Source organism: Alternaria hordeiaustralica (assembly GCF_023758085.1).
Source record: "Alternaria hordeiaustralica strain BMP 2776 chromosome Unknown scaffold_4, whole genome shotgun sequence".
Classification (NCBI taxonomy): Eukaryota; Fungi; Ascomycota; class Dothideomycetes; order Pleosporales; family Pleosporaceae; genus Alternaria; species Alternaria hordeiaustralica.
In genome coordinates this window covers 1,366,201-1,385,861 of record NW_026056776.1, presented here as the reverse complement: position 1 = coordinate 1,385,861, position 19,661 = coordinate 1,366,201, and the positions used below count along the sequence as shown (strand labels likewise).

The 19,661-nt window shown below is 53.8% G+C and overlaps 8 protein-coding genes across 8 annotated transcripts; 3 read left to right on the top strand and 5 right to left on the bottom strand.

The window, feature by feature from the left end:
* Positions 1-35: 35 nt before the first annotated feature.
* Positions 36-1,369, bottom strand: J4E84_003244 (uncharacterized protein; the record flags this gene model as incomplete). The annotated part of the gene is made up of 2 exons (XM_049385861.1): positions 36-1,135; positions 1,366-1,369. The coding sequence occupies 2 exons, from the start codon at positions 1,367-1,369 to the stop codon at positions 36-38; spliced, it is 1,104 nt and encodes a 367-aa protein (XP_049246738.1).
* A 6-nt stretch (positions 1,370-1,375) lies between these two features.
* J4E84_003243 (uncharacterized protein) lies at positions 1,376-5,089 on the bottom strand (the record flags this gene model as incomplete). Its single annotated transcript, XM_049385860.1, has 5 exons — positions 1,376-1,822; positions 1,874-2,091; positions 2,117-4,566; positions 4,619-4,916; positions 4,966-5,089. The coding sequence occupies 5 exons, from the start codon at positions 5,087-5,089 to the stop codon at positions 1,376-1,378; spliced, it is 3,537 nt and encodes a 1,178-aa protein (XP_049246737.1).
* Positions 5,090-5,857: 768 nt separating this feature from the next.
* J4E84_003242 (uncharacterized protein) lies at positions 5,858-7,375 on the top strand (the record flags this gene model as incomplete). Its single annotated transcript, XM_049385859.1, has 1 exon — positions 5,858-7,375. One exon carries the CDS (start codon positions 5,858-5,860, stop codon positions 7,373-7,375), a length of 1,518 nt encoding a protein of 505 aa, XP_049246736.1.
* A 780-nt stretch (positions 7,376-8,155) lies between these two features.
* J4E84_003241 (uncharacterized protein) lies at positions 8,156-8,974 on the top strand (the record flags this gene model as incomplete). The annotated part of the gene is made up of 3 exons (XM_049385858.1): positions 8,156-8,297; positions 8,360-8,629; positions 8,691-8,974. The coding sequence occupies 3 exons, from the start codon at positions 8,156-8,158 to the stop codon at positions 8,972-8,974; spliced, it is 696 nt and encodes a 231-aa protein (XP_049246735.1).
* A 192-nt stretch (positions 8,975-9,166) lies between these two features.
* On the bottom strand, positions 9,167-10,909 carry J4E84_003240 (uncharacterized protein; the record flags this gene model as incomplete). The annotated part of the gene is made up of 2 exons (XM_049385857.1): positions 9,167-10,128; positions 10,450-10,909. 2 exons carry the CDS (start codon positions 10,907-10,909, stop codon positions 9,167-9,169), a joined length of 1,422 nt encoding a protein of 473 aa, XP_049246734.1.
* Positions 10,910-11,600: 691 nt separating this feature from the next.
* J4E84_003239 (uncharacterized protein) lies at positions 11,601-13,303 on the top strand (the record flags this gene model as incomplete). The annotated part of the gene is made up of 4 exons (XM_049385856.1): positions 11,601-11,680; positions 11,730-11,756; positions 11,822-12,333; positions 12,381-13,303. 4 exons carry the CDS (start codon positions 11,601-11,603, stop codon positions 13,301-13,303), a joined length of 1,542 nt encoding a protein of 513 aa, XP_049246733.1.
* Positions 13,304-13,507: 204 nt separating this feature from the next.
* Positions 13,508-14,449, bottom strand: J4E84_003238 (uncharacterized protein; the record flags this gene model as incomplete). The annotated part of the gene is made up of 2 exons (XM_049385855.1): positions 13,508-13,798; positions 13,853-14,449. The coding sequence occupies 2 exons, from the start codon at positions 14,447-14,449 to the stop codon at positions 13,508-13,510; spliced, it is 888 nt and encodes a 295-aa protein (XP_049246732.1).
* A 393-nt stretch (positions 14,450-14,842) lies between these two features.
* Positions 14,843-19,474, bottom strand: J4E84_003237 (uncharacterized protein; the record flags this gene model as incomplete). The annotated part of the gene is made up of 6 exons (XM_049385854.1): positions 14,843-14,854; positions 14,906-16,535; positions 16,607-16,655; positions 17,377-17,628; positions 17,680-19,400; positions 19,467-19,474. 6 exons carry the CDS (start codon positions 19,472-19,474, stop codon positions 14,843-14,845), a joined length of 3,672 nt encoding a protein of 1,223 aa, XP_049246731.1.
* Between the last annotated feature and the right edge of the window lie 187 nt (positions 19,475-19,661).

The window sequence follows — 19,661 nt, the reverse complement described above, 5'->3', positions numbered from 1 at the left end:
CTCTCAAGACCTCTGAATATGTCTGCCTTTCAACATTAGAACGGCACATCCATATCCTCAACACTCTCCTCTTCCTTCTTTCCCCCACCCTGCTGTTCGTGCAAAACTTCCTTGATAAACCCAATCAACGCATTAACACTAGCTTTCTGCGTGCTTGGAAGGAAGTGACCCCCGGGGTGATACACAACGTACTTCTCCTCGCTGTGCTCGCAAGCCTGGACCAATGCCAGACTGCGCGCCTCCTCAACCACGACGTCCTGCGTACCCAAGAAATGCAGCATCGGTGTCTTGATCTTAGGCTCATAGAACGCGTGATAAGGGTTCTTCCCACGCGCTGCGAAGCCACTATAGCTGACCGCGAACTTCAGCGGCGGATGTATTGTGCCCTCCATGTACCCGGTGTCCTCTTCGAAAGACTCTGGGAACCTCATGCCGCCCTCAGGATACAGCTTCTCAAACGCGGCGCGACGACCTGGCTCGAGCAAACTCGCGACCATAGCTGCCGCTGCTCCACCTTGTGAGAATCCCACAACACCGTCAAAAGGACCTTGTTCTTTCAACACGCTTGCGATGCGCTCCAACCCTTGCTCCATGCCTTCGTATGTGTATGGTTCTCCTGTGCCTTTCCTCCTCCACCAAGCCCATGCGTCGATTTCTTGCTCCTCTCCATCCTTTGCGTCTTTGCCCTCGCCATCTTTACTCGTGTTTCCCGCTAGGAACGATTCGTCGGCGGGTGTTAAGCGAATCGGCGCAGTAGGGTATACAAGTTCGATGCCTTTGGGGAAGGCTTTTTGTAATGTCTTGCGCAGTGCGCCGGTCTTAGCTTGAAATAGTGACCCTGATTGCGTGTAGCCATGGAGCATCAGCAGCTTTATCGGGCGATCTGGGGGCGGGGCGGCGGCCATGGTGCGCCAATGGGACCTGACGCGGAAGTTGGCGAGGGTGTAAAGACGTGGGTCTGAAAGGGCGAGGAAGTGCTTGAAGCGCATGTACAAGATGCGCGGGATAGTAGAGCGCGGACTTGGCAGGGTAGCTCGTAGAAGTTGTGATGCTAGGGCTCGAAGTTTTGGGTGTTGCTTCGGAATGATACCGATTCTCGGGATGCCGATTGCGTCATGGGCTAGCGGAAGACGACCTGGGTACCTAGGTAATCACTCAAACTTACGGCGCGAAGACATGTTGCGAGCTATGCGGAACAGGTGCAGACTTAAGTGCGTAATCTATATACACGAGGATTCGAATGATTGCGACTGAATCAAACCAGAATACTAGATTATCACGACTCCATTGAAAGGCAGCAAGCTCTTTTGTCTGGACAAGTGGGACTCTTTCATATACCACTTCCTACGTCTACTTGATATTCACACATGCACGCTCAATCAAAATGACTTGGAGAGCGCGACGATCTGGACACACTATCGACCCCACTATCCTCCCCCGCATTCATGTACTTCCGATACGGGTTGGTAGATTTCGAAGTCCGTGAAGCCGCAGAAGAGGGCGCTGCTGACCTTCTTGATGCTTCAGATCGAGGAACAAGGAATTTGCTGACATCGCCAATATCGGACTGATCGGCATCGGAGCCTGCCGAACTGGGGCTCTTCTTGCCTCGCGTCTCTGCATCTGTGTCGTCGCAGACAGTCGAGTTCTCGCCCGAGTACACGGAAGGTGCAGAGTGCGCTGATGACGCATACGTGGCTGGATAGGCACTCAAAGGTACTTCGGGATCCTTGTCAAAATGCCATTGTAGCTGACGGTGGAGGCGCCGATAGTTGTTTTCTCTCATGAGGAACGATCGTTCAATCAGTGTCTCAATGTCGTTCTACTACGCATTAGTTTCGGGTTCACGGTAGCAAGCTGCATAGGTTCTTACATATGTCAATCTGCCGTCGAGAATATATAAACCCATATCGTTGGTCTGAAATTGGAAGCCAAGCTCGATCAGCGCATACTCTTCCACAAGGGCTTTCTGAATAGTGATAGATTCTTTGCCTGATGCTGTCTCAGATGGGCAAAACTGCGGTTCGTAGTCAGGGTCAAAGAAGTAGGTATGTATCGGTTGACTCCCTAGATAGTGAGTCTGACCTTTGCCTAGACAGTGTTAGTACATGGTTACCGAACTTTTGGGACACATCATTACCTGATATACGAGTGTAGGGTGTCCTCCATCCGGCTTGCCTCATGGTCAGCAGAAGTTCGCTTCCTAGATTAAGCGCGGACGACTCCCAAAAGATGGTACTCCTAACAATCTGGTCATCCGTGTTGTCGTAATTATATTGCATGAGTTGACTGGTTTGAAAGGGTTCGTCTTCAGCGTCTTCAAAGACAGATTCAATTCCAAACCCAGCCAGCGACTTTTGCAGCCTGTCCATCCTTTGAGAGCTTCGGTCGGCTTTGACAGGGAAGACGATCATCTGCTGAGACTGTGAGTTGCTTTCCAATGTGCCTGTGCTTCCCAGTGAAGTACGCGAAGCATGCATTGAGCTGATGGAACTGCGAAAGCTGTCACGACGAGAATTCCTTTGGGCGCGATCGCGATAGTTCGGCCTCATGTCCAGGCGCGCGAAATTTTCCAAGAATGGGGTGGAAGAAGATGCCGTAAGCGGAGCTCGTCTGCTTGTGGCATATTCTGTTACATCCACGCTGCGATTACCTGCCGCTATGCGAGTCCGTCTTATGGTCTGATCGTTATCTTGCTCTGAGCTCAATTGCTGCTCTTGTATTCCACGGAGTAGCTCTTCGTAGCGTTCCACTTGCAATTTGTGGACTTCATCGCTTCGTTGTCTTTCCGCTATGACCATGGCGTCAGCTCTTTTCCGTGCTTTTTTCTCGGCTTCCAGCTTCTCGGTGTTGAGGGCTGCTTGGGCTGCTTCCCTAGCCAACTGTGCCACTGAGATCTCTTTCGCTGCCAGATCCTTCATTTGTTGAGCTTGTTCAGCTGCTCTTGCTTCCATAGCCTTCCTTTCCTCATCCCACTTAACCTCCATGCGCTTTTGTTCTGCCCTTTGAAGTGCTACGAGACTTTCGAGCTGCTTCATCTTCTCCTCATCTTTCTCGTGGACGTCCTGCATTTGCTTCATGTACACCTCAGTTGTTGCATCTGCCCGTTCTCTTTCGCTTTGTACTTCGCGCTCCTGTAAGATCTTCGCCAGTCTTGAGAACGGAGGGTCTTCATACCCGATGGAGGGTTCTGGGTTGCGCTTCTCGAGTAATTTCTCCAGCCGAGCGAGAATCCCCTCCCCTCCAGCCTCATCCGATGGCGGTGGAGGGGGTGGAGGAGGTGGAGGAGGAGGCCCCATCATGAAAGGCATAGGTGGAGCTTGAGCTTGAGCTGGAGACGGCGGAGGGGATTCAAAGACTGGCTGATGACCTGGAGGGTGTTGTAGGTATGGATTAGATGCATGTGCTTGTCTCGGCGGCTCGGAAGGTAGTGGCACGTGTGATGTCTCCCGCAACCCCGGATAGTATCCATAATCGACAGGGGGCTGAGTATGACCAGGCCTGAAGGGATTCGAATACCCTGATCTGGGTTCCTTCTGAGGATCGTGAACGTTGACCCAGTCATGGTTTGGTGCACTGAAAGCTACATCCGTTTGATTACTTCGAATCGTGCGAACTCTCGATGAAGGCCGTCTGGATCCAGCCTCTGCGCGTGGCAGCTTCACGCCAGATTTCCTTTCTTTAGATCCACGTCGACGTGGACGAGTGGTTGATGTTTTCCCAAATTTCACGTGTTGATCACCAGCCTTTCGCCTGGGCGACGGGGGATCGTTGTAGATTGGCGACGATCCGTATGCATAATAATCCTCTGTATTGCGGTCAGAGGTTCTTGCGCTCCTCGTACGGGCTTGTTGGGTGTTGCGGCGGAAGTTGTACGGAGGTGCATTAGCATCGAACGTACTGTCTTCCTCAGCACTCTGGAATGCTTCGTCGTCGGACCCGACAGGCTCATTCTCCTGTTCCCACTCGTCCAAAGATACGTCATCATCCTTCTTTGCTTCCTCCACTTTCCTCAGGATGTCTTCCCTCCAGGTATCATCCTCGACTACACCCTCAACACCATGTTGACGAGTTGAGCTGAGACTGATTTGATTGGGCGAAAGCGTGGTCCATGAGGAGAGTAGTCTGTTTACTACAAGATCCGGTTCTGTCTGTCTGCTCCACAAGATCACAGACTTCTCATCTGGACTTGAGGGTCGTCTTTCGGGTAATGTGACCGGCTCAGAAGACGATGCGTGGCTACTTCTCGTGCTCGTCTCGACACTTTCATCAACGACGGACGCTTGATGAAGCTGACGACGCTGTGGGTATGGGGGCGGGGGACTCGTGTCGCCAGAGCTGAACACCATCTGAAAAAGCCAGGGCGCAGTGTCAGAAGAGGCGCTCTTCCATAGGTCTAATTCAGCCGAGGAGTGTGGTTCCGTGCCTGCCTCGAGCTTTTCATCTTCTTCTTGTGCACTCTCTACAACGTGCCTGCCCGCCTGAACAGCGCTTTCCACAATCCTACGGAACCGATTGAATCCTGGCCGGCCATGGCTTTGACCGTTCGAGTCGAAGTTAGCAGATCTGGTAATGTAAGTGATCGCAAAACTACGAAGACAACATTAATCATGCTTACAGCCGATTAGCCTCTTCCCCGGCGAGGCGGATGACGCTTAGCTCCAGGACCAGTAGCGTCTTGATTCCCTCGATCTTCTTCAGAAGACCTTTCACTTTAACCTTGTTCGACAACCACTTAAGCCTTACGAGGCTTCGTCGTCGATTAATTAGTAGTCGAATCTCCGCAGCGACCCCTTCGTATCTCGATATGATGGCGCGAGTATTTGCGAAGAACGCCGGCTTGCATAGATTCTGATGAGTACCAAGGATCTCTCCAAGGGTCTGCAGACTTCCTGCGAGTAGAGATATCTCATCCGCTAGTCAAATTGAGTATGTTATACGCTGAAACTAGAGCAGTCTGCCTACCGATATCCGCTATCTCTTTAGGTGCATTTTTAAGTGTCCCGACTACGCTGGAGAGAGCAAGCGAGAGTTGGGCTGCGCTTGCACCGATGGTGATCGCCGACGCGATGATGCTAATAGGATCCATTTGAACGTAGACGATGCGAACGACAGTTCAGCGGACGCGGGGAGCGATGCGCTGGCAATAGAAATCAGAGCACGTAGCCTTGTGGCTTACACAGCCTCTTTCATGCTCGTCTCCAGGTATTACATAGCCTCGCCGCTTTGCTGCAGGCTGACGACCATCCATTGGTTGTCGAGCCCATGCAGGTTACACGGAATTGTGTTGACGGTTTCGAGCTGAACATGTGGGGGCCATGCTGCATTTACAAGCCGGGGGCAGCAATGCGGCTAGGACGGGTACGAGCGATGTCATACGGGTCTGGATCGAAGAGCTGGACATGCATGGCAAAAAGGTGTGAAGCTCCGATCCAATTCCAGGATTACTCGAGAATTGACTTGGTTCTAGGTCCTACGTCGAACTTTGCCTACATGTTTCTGATGTAATCATATCATAGAGTATCCGAGGCATCGCGTATTGTAGCTGTTGTGCTGTCCGGCATCACCTCCAGCTCGAAAGAGCTCCATGCCAGTCCGTTGATGCCTGGTCGGATGATTGCAAAAAAGCGGCTCAAATCTTTGTTCCGTCTTGCGATATCCGGTGAGGAGCGCATATTAGTGCTGACTGAGTATTGTTGCTTATCAAGACGTGGTGAGGCTGAGAAGGAGACGGGACGAGTGTGGAGTAGAAATGCGGGATGTCTGAGTGGCTAGCGCGCCTCGGCTCTTGGCAGGTGCAATCCAAAAGTTATCGCTCTCATGTCGACTACCCGCTGGAGCTCAACCCCATGCCGCCATGAGCTTTCGACCAATACTGCCGCGGCCAATTGCAGCGCGGGATACGAATTCACTATGTTTGCGATGTTGGCGCAGACTCGCAAAAGCGCCGCTGCAGTCCCGGAGACCACTTTCTTTCAATCCGTCATATAGAGACGACGCCATAGTAGCCGGACGAGGCGGTACTGCTTTCGGAAAGGACTACTTCCGGGCGAACCCACTACTGAAGGACACATTATGGAGGTCAGGGCCAGAGTTGCAGAGCTCGATTCTGTCCATCAAGTCGGCGAACGCAGGCGGGCAGCAAGCAGCGAAGGAGGATGGCACACCCAGCACAGAAGAAGTTTTACCACATAGGCGGCGGAAGAAAGCAAAAGAGCAGGCAGTAGAGAATCCAGAGACGGCATACCCAATACCACACGATGCGTCGTCCAAGCTGGCACACATATCCTCGAGCCTCCCGCAGCAGTCGCTCAAGCGCATGATGACTACATACCTCTCGCTATCGAAACCGCGCCTCTCCTTCCTCGTCGTCCTCAGTGCAACGGCCGCATACTCGCTATACCCCGTACCAGGTCTGCTTGCTCCCGCAGCAACAGCTACCCCATCCCTCTCGACCCTCACCCTCTTCTTCCTCACATCCGGCACTGCGCTGTGCTCGGCATCCGCAAACGCCTTCAATATGATCATGGAGCCCGCACACGATGCTAAGATGAGTCGTACGCGCAATCGGCCTCTCGTTCGGAAGCTTATCAGCCCTCGAGGCGCCATCATCTTCGCCGTCGCGTGCGGGGTGCTTGGTACCGGCGCCCTCTACTACGGCGTCAACCCCACGACAGCGTTCCTTGGCGCCGCCAACATCGCCCTCTATGCGGCCGTGTACACACCCATGAAGCGCATGCACATACTGAACACCTGGGTGGGCGCGATCGTGGGAGGCATTCCGCCGCTCATGGGTTGGACGGCTGCAGCGAGTCAGTACGCCCATGACGGAACTTGGGAAGAACTACTGTTTGGTGAGGGTTCAGCTGGTGGATGGCTGTGCGCTGCGCTCCTGTACGCCTGGCAGTTCCCCCACTTCAACGCCTTGAGCTGGGCCATCCGCGACGAGTACAAGAACGCGGGCTACCGCATGACAGCCTGGGTGAACCCTGGAATGAACGGACGAGTGGCACTGCGATACTCTATTCTGATGTTTCCTGTCTGCATCGGTCTGTCATACTGCGGCGTAACCGACTGGAGCTACGTAGCCACGAGTAGTGTCGTCAACGGCTGGATGGCACTCAAAGCCTGGCAGTTCTGGAAGGCCGAGGGACAGAAAGGGACAGCCAGAGGTCTTTTCTGGGCTAGCATTTGGCACCTTCCCATCGTCATGGTACTCGCCATGGCCCAGAAAAAGGGACTTGGAGAACGTATTTACCGCAGCATTTTCGGCTATGCCGACATTGACGAAGAGGATCTGTACTACGAAGCCGGCGAGTTCGAGGCAGAGGAGCAGAAACAATTGGCCCTCGTCGAGAGCAGACGAAACGCCTGAGATTGGCGTACCTGGGAGACCCACATTGCATGCTCGCTGTCAGGCAAGCACATTCACCGTTCCCGCTCACCCGTTGACGATCGCTCGATCAACAGGTACATGTTTCCATACCCCACTGTATCATATGTCATTATCACGCATCTAGAAGGTCGCGATCGGATTTAACGAAAACAAGCTTCATGTCCATAGTGTTTCGCATCTTCGTCCCGGGTTTTCTTCAAGTTCTTCCATGCCGCCACGATACTGCAGTCCACACGCTCAATATATTCTAGCAGCCACTGTGCATCGCTTCGAGTAGTCGCCTCCATCCAACGTACGCTTGTGGTGCAACTAGAGACGCCATTCAATCTACCAGGATGGCAAAGCCGCCTGTCGCAATATCGGAACCGGGTCATGTGTTTCGACTACCGGACAGGGGGACGCTGCTTGCCGACCAATGACTACATGCTAGCGCCACTAACCTCATCTAAACATCCATATGTTTCCCATGAATTAATTGTACTGGGTCTCGCGTTTCAACACCTCGGTTCGGCAACGCCCCATCGCCTACCATCTCTTTTACCCGCCGGAACATTATCGACCTACTCGTGCGCAAGGCGGCGAAAAAATGAAGTACCACACGCCTGAGTCTGGGGCGCATAGTACTGCAATATAGAGGAACCTGGATGTGTGACGGCTCCACTACCAAGCCAGCAGCATGGTTGTATATATAGAGGGGGCCATGGTACTTCGTATAGACATCAAGATACCCATCATCACATCTTCTTCACAGTACCAACCATGAAGTGCTCCGTCCTCACCACCCTTCTCGCTGTCGCCAGCACGGCCAGCGCCCACTACACCTTCCCCGAGCTCGTCGTCAAGGGCCAAAAGACCGGTCTGTGGCAATACGTCCGCAAGACCGCCAACTACCAGTCCAACGGTACGCCTCCCAATTCATACCCATCACTTCCCTTCCAAACACCCATCTAACACCCCATCTAGGCCCCACAACAGACGTAACCGCCGACGCCATCCGCTGCTACGAGCTCGCCCCGGGCACAGGCTCAAAGACCTACACCGTCAACGCCGGCGACTCCGTCGGCTTCACAGCCGCATCCAGCATCTCGCACCCGGGTCCCCTTCAATTCTACCTCGCCAAGGTCCCTGAGGGCAAGACTGCTGCGACCTGGGATGGAAGCGGCGATGTGTGGTTCAAGATCTTCAGCCAGGGCGCTACCTTTTCTGGTGGTCAGATGAACTGGCCGAGCAACGGTATGTCTTCCTCTTTATTTCCCCCACCAAAGAACATTTCACTAACATGATCGTTTCGTAGGCAAGCAAGAAGTCGACGTCACACTCCCCAAATCCCTTCCGTCGGGCGAATACCTCATGCGCGTTGAGCACATTGCTGTGCACTCTGCGTCTACCATCGGCGGTGCGCAGTTCTACATCTCGTGTGCGCAGTTGAAGGTTGAGAACGGTGGCAGTGGAACGCCGGGACCCAAGGTTGCTTTCCCGGGTGCGTACAAGGCGGATGACAAGGGCATTCAGCTCAACATCTACTACCCGGTTCCTACTAGCTACACTCCTCCGGGCCCCGCTGTGTGGAGTGGTTAGATGGAATGAGGATGAGGGTGGATAAGGAGATATTTAGTTTCGTGTATATACTTGAGAATGAAACTTTCACGTCACATACTTTCAGCTTTGTTGAGAAATCTGCGTCGCATGTAAGCGTTGTGAAATTGTTCTTGTTATATATTCTTGTACATTCTTTGGCCTCGTAAACCATCTCAATACTGGGCTTCAGTCCTATTTCGCGCTAGAGCCAGCGTGTGAGCTTCCGTGCTTCCTCCGACTCGAGCTCTTCTTCTCCTTCTCCTTCTTGTCCTTCTTTTCTTTCTCAGCCTTCTCAGGTTTCTCAGGCTTCGGGTCCTTTTCAGGCACCTCAGGCGCTACTTCCTGTTGCTCCCTGACCTCCTCGGGCTTACTACCAACCCTTCTTACGGCCCTGACAACGTCATCTGCTCGCTCGATCGCGACTTCGTGGCCTACACCGTCGAGTACCTTGACCCTGACGTTTTCCTCACCCAGTACTGCTCTCGCATCCTCGGTGACTTCGTCGGCGATGATAACGGGGTCCGTTTCGCCGAGGATGAGCCAGACTTCCTTTAGTGGGCCGGCGCGGTTCTCGATGTTTTCGCGGATGACGGCCCATCGCTCTTGTTGATTCTGGATGGGCGCATGACGGATGGTCGATATGAAAGCTGGCACGAACCCCTTGTGGTTTTGTATCTGCCAATCCACGACGGAAGAGACGGTAGAGTGCGGGTTGCCGGGCAAGAGCATTTGGTTGCTGCTCAGATATGTCTTGTCTCCTTCGCTCGCAGTCGTGGTAGTCTCCGCATTCTCTACTGCTTCAGGATCGCTCTCAACTACTTTGCGTCCTGTCCATAGTTTGCTTGCGACAAACTTGCGTACCATCCATTCCGGCATCCAGGAGCTGTTGTAGAGCATTTTGCTGGAAATGGAAATGCGGTTTTTGCGGATGAGCCCACTAGGAGCGACGAGGACGAGCCCGCGGACCAGCGAGGGGAAGTAGGATGTGAAGTCTGCAGCGATGGCGCCTCCCAGAGAGTAGCCGACTATGGTGAAAACTGACCAGTGGATGGGCGAAGATTGTAAAGCGAGCAAGATCTGGCTGGTGAAGAGGCTGGAGTCATAGTTGGTTGTGTCCGGGTTAGGGCCATCAGAATAGCCGCGACCAAAGAGGTCTGTTGATGTTGTTAGTATGATTGGTTTGTAGCATAGCACGGACTGTCCACGATGCAGTTCGGTAATCGCATCTGCAGTGCACGTGGTTCACCGTTGGTAGGGCTGGCGGGCCCCTTGCCCAAACGGGCAAAGCAAGGAACCCCATGACACAGTCCTGCGCCCGGTTCAACGTGGGGCATGCAGATGTGGCGATCATAGAAGCTGCACAGAAAAACCATCTTCTCCATGTTCAGGAAGACGGTGTTTGGTTTCACGGCTTTGAAACAGCGAAGAGGAAAGTGATGGGGCAAAGACTAGCAGTGACAGCAAGGAGGACCCACCAAAAAGCATGACACGTCGGCCCCTGCCAACCAGTTTGTGAGCCAGGTCAGTCAAGGCAATGCTCGGAGTCGAGATGCCATGGATGAGCAAAACTTTTTCTCCATCTCTGGGGCCAAACTCATACACGCGGATAGTACCCCAAGGTGAATCGACATCGCGGGCTCCGGGCAGTGCAGCTGGATGGTATGGCAGTTCTGCAGCGTCCTCGGGAGACAGATCCGGTAGCAGGGAATCCCTGGGAGAAGCAATCGGAGGCCGTCTGGGAGACTTTGAAGATGAAGTCAAGGCCCATAGGATGGATAGTCCGCCAACAGAGGCAGCGCCTATGATGGCATAGCGCTGGACCTTGGGAAGGCGCTCGAAGCGGGACAGCTGGGTGGCGGTGATGTTGGAGACCCTCTGGATGGCAACCTCGGCGGCTTTGGGCTGGGGCTTCTCGCTGGCGAATAAGGAAAACATGGCGATACAGGAATAGATGTAGAGAGTCGGACCCTGAGGCGGTGGAAGAATAAGCTGATCGCCATGGCGCTAAGCGATCGCCGCTTCCGCTGGATGCGCCACATGGAACAGGCCCATTGTTGCCATACCGTATTTCTTTTACAGCTCGGTTCGGATGCCATCGCCTGCCGTGCATGCGGCCGGCCTTACTAGAGACGCTGCCGCATGCATATCACACGAACCTTATCGCGACGTAACGTGAAATAATGCTCCGCGTACCAAGGCCGAGTTGAATTGGCGCTGATCTCGAGGCGGCTAGCCCTGCTGCTGTGGAGTGAGCCAAGTCTGGGAGCGCGTCAGCTCAATCCTCACAGCCACAAGCTGAGCACGGAGACGCTGCGTAGTCGGCCCTGCACTTCTACACATCCTCCCTGCCCACGGCGTTGCTGACCCGGGGACAACCACTGCATTCTGACCAACCCCACTGTCTTTTATCTTCTCGCTGACCTTGCATTTCCCTTTCATTCTCCTCTCCGCCCCTGCGCCATCCCCCAGGAGGGTCGCATGTCTGGTGCCGTCGTTTGCGGACCCCCGAGAACATTCACGCCTGCATTTTCGCATATAGCAATACTACGATACTAGAGCAGTCGACTGCCATTGAGTCTGAGACAGCAACGACGCATCCGCGATTGGCTGGGTCCTGTAGCGCATCATGGACGACTGGACGTCGAAACAGCTCCCTGAGCGCCTTCCCTTCTCTAAGAAGCGCCTTCCCAAGAAGGTCATCTTCTCGTGCGTACGACTATGCATGCATAAGAGTAGTAGAAACTGACCAGCACAGATATATTGGCGACTACCTCATCATACTGCAAGACCACCCTCGCCGCGTCACACGACCTCCTTCCCAGCTCGATCCGGCTAACAAAGACATAGTGTTCTTATGATAACCTTCACCATTGTCGACAAGATCCCGCCCTTCCACCAGCACTTCGCCCTCGAAAACTACACCCTGCACTACCCATTCGCCGAACATGAGCGCGTACCCGTCCCGTGGCTATGCGTCTACGTTATCCTCGCTCCCGCTGCGGTCATCGCACTCTACACCATGGTCATCGATGGGCTCTTCTCACATCAGACGACAATGCCCGCAGGCAGGGCTGGCATCAAGCGCCTATCAGGGAGATATCGATTCAAGGATCGGTTGTGGGAGTTGAACTGTGGCATCCTTGGCCTTGGCCTGAGCATTGGCGCCGCCTTCACCATCACAGGAGCCTTGAAGAACGCCATTGGCAAGCCGCGGCCAGATCTGATCAGCCGCTGCATCGTCGATGAAACCAAGCTCAACCTTGAAAAATACGCATTACAAACCATCGACATCTGCAAGCAGACTGATAACTACATTCTACAAGATGGTTTCAAGAGCTTCCCCTCTGGGCATAGCAGCGGTATGCGATCTTGCTACCCGAATACAACATTTACTAACGCCTATCAGTCTCATTCGCCGGTCTCTTCTACCTCTCCATCTACCTCGCCGGAAAGCTCCACGTTCTCGACGCAAAGGGCGAGGTCTGGAGATCATTCCTCGTCATGGTTCCTGCTCTCGGAGCTGCTCTGATTACCGGAACCCGTATCATGGATGCTCGTCACCACCCATTCGACGTCCTCTCCGGCGCCCTACTCGGCATACTCGTGTCCTGGGGTTCCTACCGCCAATACTTCCCTCCCGTCTCCGAGACATGGCGCAAGGGACGCGCATACCCAATTCGAGCCTGGGGTCAGGCATCGCGCGCACCGCCGCAGCCTACGATCATGGTCGACGATGATGTACAACCGCTGCAGCGCATGGCCAAGCCGGTGGATGAGGAACGCGGAGAGGCGTCTGGTTACTCTTCTACAACGGCAGTGCCTGAAGGTAGCGGCGAACACACGGGCAACGTCTTCCGCCAACAGATCCACAACTCGCAACGTAGACGCCAGGAATCAGGATCGCAGTATGGCGTTGATCGCAGCGATACAGCAGCATCAAGCAACTACCGAACGGGCACAATGGGATCCACCATGACGTCGAAGGTGCACACATACCAGAATCAGTTGCCGGCTACGAATCCCTTCGCAGTGGATGTTGCGCGCCAACGTCAAATGGACACTTACGACTACTCGTCTTCAGAAGATGACGACAACTACGAGTTGCAAGCAAGGACTGGCGTGTACAACCCAGTATCAGGGAGGTTGACAGACACTGGATACCACCCGCCAGTGGGCCTCTCCCCAGTACCCACACCACCGCCTCCAGTCAATACCATCATACCAAACCAGCAGAGGACGATGTCGCCTACGGGAGATTTGGCGGATAGCAGAGGCGCTCCACCAATGCCACCGCCACATGCTATAAGTACGGCGCCTCAGCAGATTTGATAGGAATACGAAAAGCCTTGTTTAGCAGAACGCCCGGAGTTGTTTTCTAGACATGCGATCAAGCATATGTTAGCATGTTAGTGTATTGAATATACGTGTAATCTTCACCCAAGCATGGTCAAGACGTCGTGCAAGTGAAGTCTGTATTACAACTACTAATTCAACAGCCCACATCCCCAAGAAAGAAGCAACAGAGGAATGAGCCTATCCCCTGCGTCTTGTGCTCGGACTCTTGCCCGCGGCATTCGCATACGAAGGCGTAGCACCGCTCGAGACGGCACGCGCCATTTCCTTCTTGTCGGCCGCGATGGGCTTTTCCAATTTCTTCGACTCCGTCTTCTTGGACGCGGGCGCGTTCCAGTAGTATACAACCTGGCAGAAGAGGATAGCGTTGAGGGCGAAACCAGCGATGAAGCCGTAGAGGATGAGCGGGTCGTCGACTTCTTGGAGAGTTGTAAAGATACGAGACAGGGAACCGAGGAGGTAGTTGACAACCTGACAGCCATATTAGTAAACCATCTCCCGTAATGTAGAAACATGAGAACTTACAGCAAAAGCGCTCAACTGGCCCGTCCCACCCTCACTCCACACCGTCAGAATCTGAGGCACCTTGCTCGCAACACCCAACACACCAGCCGTCGCCTGAAACAAGCTCAACTTCTCATTATCAACCCACTGGTCATTAAACAGCGCCGCGCCCGCCGCCGCCAACCCCCCAATCCATCCCGCAACGCCCACACCCCGTCCACTGTATTTCAACACCAAACTCGCAATAGCGATATTCTGCACGAGAATAAGCGCCGTCTCGCCATACGTGCTAAACGGGAATCCATGGCGGACGTTGTACGCAAGGCTGATGAGGTAGGAGCTCGATTCGAGGAGGTAGGACAGGAACGAGAGGCCGTCGGCGGACTGCGAGTTGAGCAGTTTGAGGAGCTGCGGGATCTTGACGATGGAGGAGGCGCCGATGATGCCGATGCCGAGGCCCTTGGAGATGGCGAGTTTGACGCATTCCGTGGCGGTGATGTCGACGTTGTAGATGAGGGTTTTGTAGCATTTGGGGCCGAGGAGCGAGATGCCGACGTCGGCGATGGGTTGGGGCAGGTTGTGCGTTATGGGTTGGATGGCGGATTTGAGCGCGTCCATGGTGGGTGGTTGTGCGCTGGGAGGGCGACTTGGGCGGGTTGTTGGGTTGGGGCTGAGAGGGGAGGACACTTTGCGGATACGAGGCGTGAGGGTCTGAACTTTTGGCCCGCACGCACGCTGACGCAAGGCTTGGCACGCGTAGGGGTTCGCGTGTCTAGACAGACACATGAATGGCGCATCGTGTCACATCAACTTTTGCCTGAGCTAATTGCTACATCATGCATTACTACTGCCATTACTGCCATTACAACCATTACAATGCTATCCACCCTAGCCACGACCGTCGAAATGCGAGAAGAATGCTATGGTATACTACAAAATGGTCCCGTCAAGTAAAAGGTGTCCGAAGACTCGCGACATGGTAAAAGATCAAAGCGACGGTCCGGTATCTACTTAAAACACGTACTGCAGATATGTTAGCGACGATTTAGTCAAGACGCGAAATGCTGGACTTACCGGAATGAACAAATAAGGCACCTGCCTCTCGTACTCCTTCCAGGCCTCGCCGTACTTCTCCCGGCACTTCTCAATGTCTCTCAGCGCCCTGTGAATGATCATACCCGCAAAGAACACAGAGTAGAACCATGGGAACGGGCTGCTGAAGCCGGTAATAAGACCCCAGCTAATTGCGAAGAACAGATCGCACGTGTAGTGAATCTTGCGCGCCTTGCCGTACCAGCCGTCAGCCAGAATCTTGTTGCCGTGCGATGTCTGGATGGTCTTGGGGTTGGCGATGCGTCCGTACTTGAAGTAGGGGAAGGTAGTGCGCTCGTCGACAACACCACGCTCCTCTTGACGGAACTGGTTCTTTTGCGAGTTGGTCGTGTCCCAGATGTAGTAGACGCCAAGGTAGGCAAGGGTGAGGAGGGCGGTAAACCAGGTCGGGAGTTGGTATTCGGAAGGGTGGTGGTTGGCAATGAATAGGGTGCAGTGGCAGTACGACAGGGGTACACCAGCCATGTTCCAGAAGATGAGCATGAAGCCGAGTTTCTCGTAGTACATGTCCCAGGTTGTGATGATGAGGTGCTCTCCCTTTGCGCAGGCGCCGGCATACAGGTAGTGGGCAAAGAGCAGGAAGATGGCTTCTATGGATACGTAGCCATACTGTTCGTACTGCTTTAAGCAGGTACCGAGCGAAAGGAAGAAGAGGATAAACCACGGAATGCGGACCTCGAGGAACATCTTGAAGTCCAGAATACCGAACAGTCTAGGGTTGAGCTCCGCACCAAGGAAGAAGTCGACAATGGGGTTGTCAGTCATCCGAAGGTCGGCGCCGCGGACGCGAGCTGAGACGTATGCGATTGTCGAGCAGAGGAAGCCTGAGAGGATGGCTACGCTCATGATGTGGCCGAACTCGTCAATGAGAGTGTACAGCTTGAAGACACCAGTGAAGTGTAGGGTCAACATGATGACAATGCTGGAGTAGAAGGACCACATGGCCGAGCAGTAGTAGTCCAACTGCTTTCCGCCAAGATGAGGCAGAGCCTTGCCCTTGCGGTAGACACCCGGCATGAGCAAGTAGAAGGCCATCTGCATGAGTCCGAAGAACCAGTAGATCTGCCACGCTTTGTTGTTCGGGAACGCCTCAGTCTTTACCAGATACCACATGTGTCCAAAGAAGTCGCCGTAGCTCTGGCCCGCGGTCGGTGTAGGGAATTTGCCGTCGTAGAAGGTCGCTCCAATCCACATGTAGTACATGAGCGCTGGGAAGCAGATCATCATACTGCTCATGCCAATGGCGCCTCCGAACTCGTGCAGACCGGACTTGTCCTTTGGCGAGAAGAACTTTTCCGCCTCCATCTTGTAGTCCAGCTCGACGATCTCCTTTTCGCTCTTTGTGCGCCCGTTTGCGTTTCCATTCGTGTGTCCATTCGTGTAGCCGTTGGCGTGTCCGTTTCCGTTGGCATGGCCATTGCTCTTTTCCTCGACTTCGTGCTTGACGTCGCTGTCGCCAGACCGGAGAGGCTTCAAGAAGTTCTCTGGCTCGGGCGTTGATTCGTATCCGTCGTCGACATCAGACGCAAGCGATTTGCGTTGCGACTTTCTGCGCCCGGGGGTCTCGACAAAGCCAGGACGGTCAGGCTTTCTGCGTTATGCATGTCAGCAACTAATGCACACGTCTGCACAGTATGCACGCGCGACCTGGCATTCACTCACTGGGGCGTCTTGCCGGCCTGCGACCGCGTCACTCGCATTGACATGGCTACTGTAGGTGCTGGTGTGGCGACGCGCTGTTTCAAGGGGTTCAGACTCGAAAAGGATGAAGCCGAATTTTTGGCAAAGATGACAAGATATGAAGTAGAAGAACTGCCGCTGAAAAAGGTACAAATGCCGTCACAGCACGATCATAAAGGCTATGTACACCGCGCGAATCACCAATGGCACAAAAAGCGGCGGTGAAGTCTTTGTGTTTGTTGACAAGTAGTATGAATTCGGGGAGTTGCTCAGGGCTAGGGGTAATTTGCGCCAATCGGAGCGCGCAGGGCCCGAGTCCGTGACATCAACATGGGACGCTACTGGTAAATACGCTTTATACGGATGTAATTTTGCAGTGGAGCGCCTGACGTCGCGACGTGAAGTCTGAGAGAGTGACATGACGTCGTAATCTTTGTAAGTACCCCGAATGCTAAATGATGCTAGAAGTTCCCAGGACCAGCATGTGCTTAGCGAAAGTATAAAGTTCGGTACAATGAAATCCACCGCCATCCACCGCTACACCAGTCTTCCTGTGTGGTACTTGCATGTCGTCGTATGGGCCGAGTTGCCCACTCGCCTGACGTTGTTGTAGTTGCAAAGACAGATCCAGCAAAACTCAAAGCGGCATTTCGAGCCTATGAAAGTCAGCAAGCGGTCATCGACGTCTAAAGCAACGCGAAACTCACATGTCATGTGGTCACAGCCATCGTTCTTCTCAATATTCCACGTACATCCAGGACCGGGACACTTCTTGGTCAGTTTCCCGATCGCTTGAAGACTCGCTTCTTCTTGTGCTCTCTGGTCTCGCTCCTTCCGACCGGAAGATCGATATTCAAACTCCTCACAAGTTTCGCCTTCGTGCCATGTGTTCTCGTGGATGATACAGACTTTGTGTCCACATGCTACACATGTGAAGATATTGCCTTCGACACCGCTCATGTGGATCTGACCGGAGTCACACGCTCGACACCATCGGAAGTTGGCTGTGCCATTGTCAGCTTTTGAAACCTAAAATTGTTGTTGCTACGACTCACGATCTTCGCTGAAAGCTGCTCGGGCGATGAATGTGTCGTATTGCTGGAAGATCTCCGGTTGCGCGTATAGCCGGATCTCATGGTATGACAGCACTGTCTCGCATTTGCTCCCTGGACATTTGGCTTCGCGCCAGCTACTGCTTTGGAGCTGCGCGGTTATCCATCCTGAGTAACAGTCCGCACACGTTTCCGGTCGATGATCGCATTCAGCAAGAGAGGGTAGGTCGACAACATGAACGCTATCGCCGCAGACGACGCAATCACGACTCCGCAGATGCGTCCTCTCATCTACGTAGGTGCTCGTCGTCTGTGGCGTATCGACCGGCCTTGCGTTGTATTGATGGAAAGGCGATACACCATCAATATCCATAGGCTCTCCATACAGCGCCACATAGTCTTGGATTCGCGCCCTTTCGGGAACAACAACTTTGGGCTCGTCGGGTTCGGGGTCTAGATCGATAGGATGCTCTCGTGTGCCGATGTTGGTGATTGCCCGCCGCAAACTGGCCAATCGTCCACTCTTTTGAGACGGTACCTGAGGAGACGCAGCTCGAGGTGCAGATGATTCAGACTCTTCCGCAATGCGCGAAGCTGTCGTTCGATAGGTCGCATCCTCTTCCCGTTGCAGACGCTCAGCCAACAGACGGTCTTCCTCTTCTTGAGCTCCGTAATCTGTATCTCCCCGCGAAAACCCCCGCCCGTGTGTACATCTAATAGCTCGGATTGGGTTCTGGTTCTCGATTTGCGCAACACGAGCTGCAAGGTCAAACTCCGAACTCTCTGAGCTGTCCGAGCTACCGGGTGTTAGCATATCTTCAGAGCCACTGCTCGATGAATCAGGACTTTGACATCGGTGATCAGGCCTCATTCGTAGAAACCTCGCCTTTCGAGTTCGTCGTCGATTCAGCGACTGTCGTGATAATCCGCCTGACTGGAAGAAGTTTGTGTTTTCGAAATTGCCTCCAGGGCGGTTCGAGCCTGCAGTCGCATCAAGTTCATTGTCATCGTCGATCATTATGGGTTCGCTACGTGTCTGGCCCTGATGAGGGCGGTTCACACCCGGCTGTGACGTTTGTGAACGCGGCTCCTCTCGGAAGCTCGGCAAGATGGGATTTGAGACCGCCATTCTGTTCCATGCTGCTTTGGCGGCTACGGTCTTGGTTGAGGTGGAAGATTGGAGGGGAAGTGAGAAGTTTGTTGCACTACTAGATGTTGACAAGTCGGCAGGTGCAACTGGCACATTGGGCAGTCGCAGCTTCCCCCACTGCTCGGTGAGTGCGTCTCTCACTGTCAACTGTGGAGGTTCCTTCCTATGTATCCGGGGCACGTCGCCTTGTTCATCCGACTGTAAAGGATCGTACGAAGATGGTTGCGCGGAGATTGGGTATACAAGATGTGGCTCGGGAAGCACAAGCGAAGCGATGCTGAGACTTCTTGCAGGCTGGACAACTTCGCTTTGTTGTGTTTGTGGACGAGCCTTCAGAAGCGATCGTGGGGCGGGCTGTGACGTAATCCGGCGCGTGCGCACGTGGTCAGCCATATATGGTTCTCGCGCGCAAGACACTGGCAGTGCAACTGGAGGATGACTGGCATCAGGCGTGAAGGTAGAAGACTCGGTTATCGACTGCTTGGTTCTCCCTTTCTTTGGCTTGAACTTGTGAGAAAGACGTTTCCCGAACGCGAGCTTCGATGGTCGAGCCGGCAGGTAAGTCTGAGAGAATCTGGATGATATGTTAAGACTTGATTGTAAACATGCAACATCCCGAGCAAGGTTGTGTCGCACTTACTCTGCCATGGTTGTGGTTGCTGTGTCTACGTGAAGTCCAAAGCTGGCTCAGCCCTGCAGACGGTTACCTAGGTAGGCTGTGCGCGAAGCACATGTGTAACAGTCTCTTCCGGCCTCCGTATGGTTGAGAAACTGCAATGGGTTGAGGAGAATTCACGCAGAGTTGAAGGTGCAATATCCGAGAGCGTCAAGGAGT